Source organism: Elaeis guineensis, chromosome 13 (assembly GCF_000442705.2).
Source record: "Elaeis guineensis isolate ETL-2024a chromosome 13, EG11, whole genome shotgun sequence".
Taxonomy (NCBI): domain Eukaryota; kingdom Viridiplantae; phylum Streptophyta; class Magnoliopsida; order Arecales; family Arecaceae; genus Elaeis; species Elaeis guineensis.
Genome location: NC_026005.2, coordinates 12,397,817 through 12,402,605, shown reverse-complemented (window position 1 = coordinate 12,402,605; position 4,789 = coordinate 12,397,817). Strand labels below are relative to the sequence as shown.

At 39.6% G+C, this 4,789-nt stretch overlaps 1 protein-coding gene across 1 annotated transcript; it reads left to right on the top strand.

The window, feature by feature from the left end:
- The first annotated feature begins 2,204 nt into the window (after positions 1–2,204).
- Positions 2,205–4,269, top strand: LOC105056690 (uncharacterized). Its single transcript, XM_010938986.4, has 2 exons — positions 2,205–3,590; positions 4,016–4,269. Exons 1-2 carry the CDS (start codon positions 2,365–2,367, stop codon positions 4,062–4,064), a joined length of 1,275 nt encoding a protein of 424 aa, XP_010937288.1. The 5' UTR covers positions 2,205–2,364; the 3' UTR covers positions 4,065–4,269.
- The last annotated feature ends 520 nt before the right edge of the window (positions 4,270–4,789 follow it).

Below are 4,789 nucleotides of genomic sequence, written 5' to 3'. Positions count from 1 at the left end.
ATTGTGCCCAGTAATTTTATTGTGCGTTATTGTTGCCAATAATATATCGAAGAATTTTTTTTTTTTTTAATTTTAAATTTCTCCAGCTATAGATATTGACGTCAATTTATTGGTTGTTCTGCTCCCAGTATCTAGATCCTAAACTTGGTCAAGTTGGGAACGGAACTTACTCATTGATGGAGGTACAACCCTATCCTCCTGAATGGATTGAACCAAAATGCCACCGCCCTGGCACTTAACCATCTAGTGGGCCCCACTACTTCGTTTATTAATTTCCAATAACATCGATATCTCGGCACAATAAACCCTCTCTCTTTTTTTTTCCCCAAAACAACAAGCCGTTGTTGCCAAAAAAGAAAGACATTAAGCTGTTTACACTAAAATCAACAATCTCTTGAGAAAGAAAAATTTAAAATAAAATAAAATAACAACCATTATCTAGTTTGGCTATTAACTGAAATTGTCTTGCAGAATATAATAATGGCTGCTAAATGGCTGTGGCAAGATTTTTCAAAGAAAAATAACTGATTTTACCAATGTTTTATCATGAAAATTTTGATTTTAAATGATAATTTATTTGGATGAGGAATGATGAGGAACGATACTCATCATTTGCAAAGTTATTCTTATACTTTTAATAATAGAATGGAGGACCTCCGAGATGGTATCCCTCATCACCATACCCAAGTGGCATCATCATGCATGCCCTTGTTTGAACACAACTTGATACTGCCCTAGGCTATCTAGAATCCTCTAGAAGATAAGAATTACACCAAGGCCAGTCTCATTAGTATGTGGTGGTTGGGTTAGTAAATTTTGCTTTGATGAAATGGTCCACCCCCCCTCCTACATAGCTGGGGGACCAGACACCTTTGGACTATAGTCTATAGAGGAGGTGAGGCCTGACCTTCTGAGAGGCCTAGGGTCTATGCCCATGGCTCCTTGCACCAAGCATGCACCCAATAAATGAGAGAAGTAAACATAGGGCCAGTCTTGTGTCCTAAATGCCCCTGCTGGGCCCTTGGCATGGCCTACTTGGATGGAAGGTGCAGATTGGGCCGGGTAGGCCTCTGTCGGCCTGAAGCTGCCAAACTTGCGCCTTCACCTCGCCCTCTTATATGCTGCCACGTGTCATGTCGATGGGGTGCTAGCCGTTGATCATTGGATGGGTGGTCCCAGGCCACCACCTCCATAGGAGACCAAGCCCACTGGGTGGGGGCTCAAATATTCTGCACTCTGCCTTGAATGCCCAAGTAAACGGTGGAAATAGCATGCCAGACTGATGGCTAACAATGCTGGGTAATGTTTGGGTGTGTCACGGTTGTCAAATTCCGTGGTGGGCCCAACCCAAGTTTCTGGTCCACCATTTGATCCCAATTGGGTCAGTTGACACGCATGAACAGAATGAGTAGCTAGCATCAACAGATAAGAATGAGCATAAAAAAATGGTATCTAATGCCATCATAGCCTGCAGGCGCTGTGGTCGTTCAAGGTTGCCACAAAGTCCACAATGCTTATAAATATAATAAATAGTAACATATGACCAACAAGAGTACTTGCACCAATAGATAAGGTTATGACCATTTTTCTAGCATCAGGAAAATAGCATCTCAGAGAGAGAGGGTGATTCTCCTTTCTCTGATCAGTGGGAACAGTTCTATCAAAAAGAATGGCATGCATGCCGCCTTAGGTTTGATTTTATCTTCTACTGGGGGTTGGTTTGGTTTGAATTTATCTTCATTTGATAATCTAATTTCAGTGATAGTAAAATAATTTCTACATACGTTTTAGTTGGCCGACTATAACAAAATTTATATTCACCAAAATATATACGAAAACTAATACGAATATTTGGTGTTATAGGGCACCATCATGCACGCCACCCCTTGGTATATAATTTGTGCAATTTGCCAGGTTTTGTCATGATAGGCATGACTGGTTGAATCAATAAGCGCCAGGCAAGCTCCAGTTAGGTCTCGCAATGGAGCCTTCTTTTTGGGTGCGAGGCGGTTGGGGTCCCAAGCTTTTTTTTTTTTTTCAAAAAAAGCATCTTGTAGATTCTCCAAATAATAGGTCTATGATTACCCTCACTCGAATTCGAAAAATATCAGCAATCGCATGATGGTTAGATTGCCAGAGGCAGAATAGGATAAGATATCCCAGAATGTCTTGTACTATTTATAGCAACCCTTGAGGCTCCCGTCAGGCAACAAAGTCTGCTCGCGTACTTGGCATCCAAAGTCAAGAAAAGCGCCCCTCACACCCCCAATAATTCTCCCATCCCATTTTCCCTCCACATACCTTCCTTACTCCTTTTAAGGAGAGAGAGAAGGGTAGAGAGAGAGAGAGAGGGAGAGCATATACATGAGAAGCCACTCCTTCAAGAACAACAAGAATATGGAGATGGAGAGGCCTAAGCTAAAAGATGAGCCTCATCTCTCAGGTGCCTACATACGTAGTCTTGTCAAGCAATTGAGCTCCTCCAAGTCCAAAGATCCTATGAATCCAAAGTCTCCAAAGAAAGTGCATGGAGATGGGCTTTCTCAAGATCTTGCCAAACATAGTGAATGCCATGGTGAAGTCCAACAGCATCAACCAGCACCATCGCCGCCGTCGCCACCATCACAATCTCAGCCACCTAAGAAACAAGTAAGAAGAAGACTCCACACAAGTAGACCTTATCAAGAAAGACTACTTAATATGGCCGAAGCTAGAAGAGAGATTGTGACTGCACTCAAATTTCATAGAGCATCTATGAAACAAGCAAATGAGCAACGGCAACGACAACAGCAACAACAACAGCAGCAACTCCTTACTCCGCCATCAGCTCTACAAACATCTCCACCAACCTTAAAGGAGCCTCATCAAGAGTTGATTGATTCCAAGGAAAATGCTAGAACCTATCCACCTAATTACACGTTTCGTGACTATCTACCTAGCCCGTCTTTCTCACCCTTTGCTTACCCATCTCCTCTTGCTTGGCCTTATCCATCAATTCCACAGCTATCCATTGATAATCTCAACCTTCCTCTCCCCAACCAACCCTTGGGCCTAAATCTCAATATTCAAGGTTTTAGTGATATTGACACTTCGTTTTACAGCAACCATAACAAAAATCTGCCAGTCCAATTATCATCATCACCACCACCATCATCTTCTCATTCTTATTCTTACTCTTCCCCTCCTACTGTGCTGGGTCTTAAATCACCATCTGTCTCAAATACGTCCCCATATGTTTCCGAGGTTGTATCAAATCCTCTTTCTTCGATATTGCATCCGATGATGGATGATAAAGAGATTGCAGAGATCCGTTCGATTGGAGAACAATATGATATGGAGTGGAATGACACGATGAACTTGGTCACATCAGCATGGTGGAGTAAATTCCTTAAGAACATGGAAGAAGGCCCCAATAAGAAGATGACAGGAGTAGATGAAGATGGTTTTCATGTGTTCGATGAGGTTTTGGACATACCATCTTGGTTGAATGATGGCTCTATGGGAGATGGCAAGGACAACTATCTCTTGCAACAACAGATGGATGACTACTACCACGCAGAGGACTACTTAAAGGATATTACATTGCCATGGTAAGAAAAGCTCTATGCTCCATGTGGATCTAATGCGGCACTATATACTGGACATTTTGGACCTTAATGCGTTTGCATTTCATTTATTTGATTCATTTTAAAGTTTTGGAATCTAACAGATCGAGTACCTAAATCTTATAGTCATCTATGAAGATGCGGATATCTTCTATGTTACAATCAACTCAATCATTTCTATAATCAGATTTCAGAAATGTCTTTAACCTAACTACTTGTCTAGAATTAAACACAAACTAGTAGTTACAACATTTAATCTGGTTTGCTATGGCCTGCCCAAACTGACTATGGGCTTAGTTTGACTCATAAAACTTTTCAAATAGAAAAGGATTCTGATATGTTTTATTATAGTCTTCATATTGGAACTAATTTTGTTTCTATTTTGGATCTACTTCCTTTTCACTTTGCAGCTTGGATATTGGAGAAATCGAAGGTTGGGATGCAGAATGGCTATCATAGTGAGACTGCTCAATTTTGAAAGTGGATCTTTTCCTCACCATTATTGTCTTTTATCTTCTTCATCTTCAATGAAGACAATAAAGTCTTGCTAAGATCAAATAGCAAGCTTTTGAGCCTTAATACAATGTAACGAGGAAAGCAAAAAAGACCCTCATTTTAATTGAGAAACATGAATGACACATTTTGACTCAACTCATCCCCTTCACACCCCTAAATCCTACTAGAAACTGTTGCTTATGGTACCAAGAAAATTAAACATAAATACATAACAGATAGACTTCTTGAAATGAACGTTGGATGGTTGGATCTATGGAAATGATGCTAATCTAACAACCACAGTTAGAAATCCTCTAGCTAAAGCTTGTTTAGTAATCTCTTGATATTATGAAACATAAAATACATTAAAATTTGAAATTTGAAAAAAATTGTTCAAATACTTCTGATATATATGGCCAAGTAACCAGCAAATCATATTTATAGCCTAGTAATTTATGATGATATTATGGTTGAAAGAAACAAAAGCATATCAAACCTCCGAAGTGTACATTGACTTCTTTTTCTATTTTATGGTTATAGTTAGTATTCCATATTATTTTGCTTGAAGAATTTTCCCACATGATATTTAGAAGAAATAAAATTTTATGAATTACTTGATGTTTTTCTCCTACTCCTTTTTTTCTTTTTTCGAGGATTAAAGAAGGGAAAGCCCTCAACTAGAGAGGTTT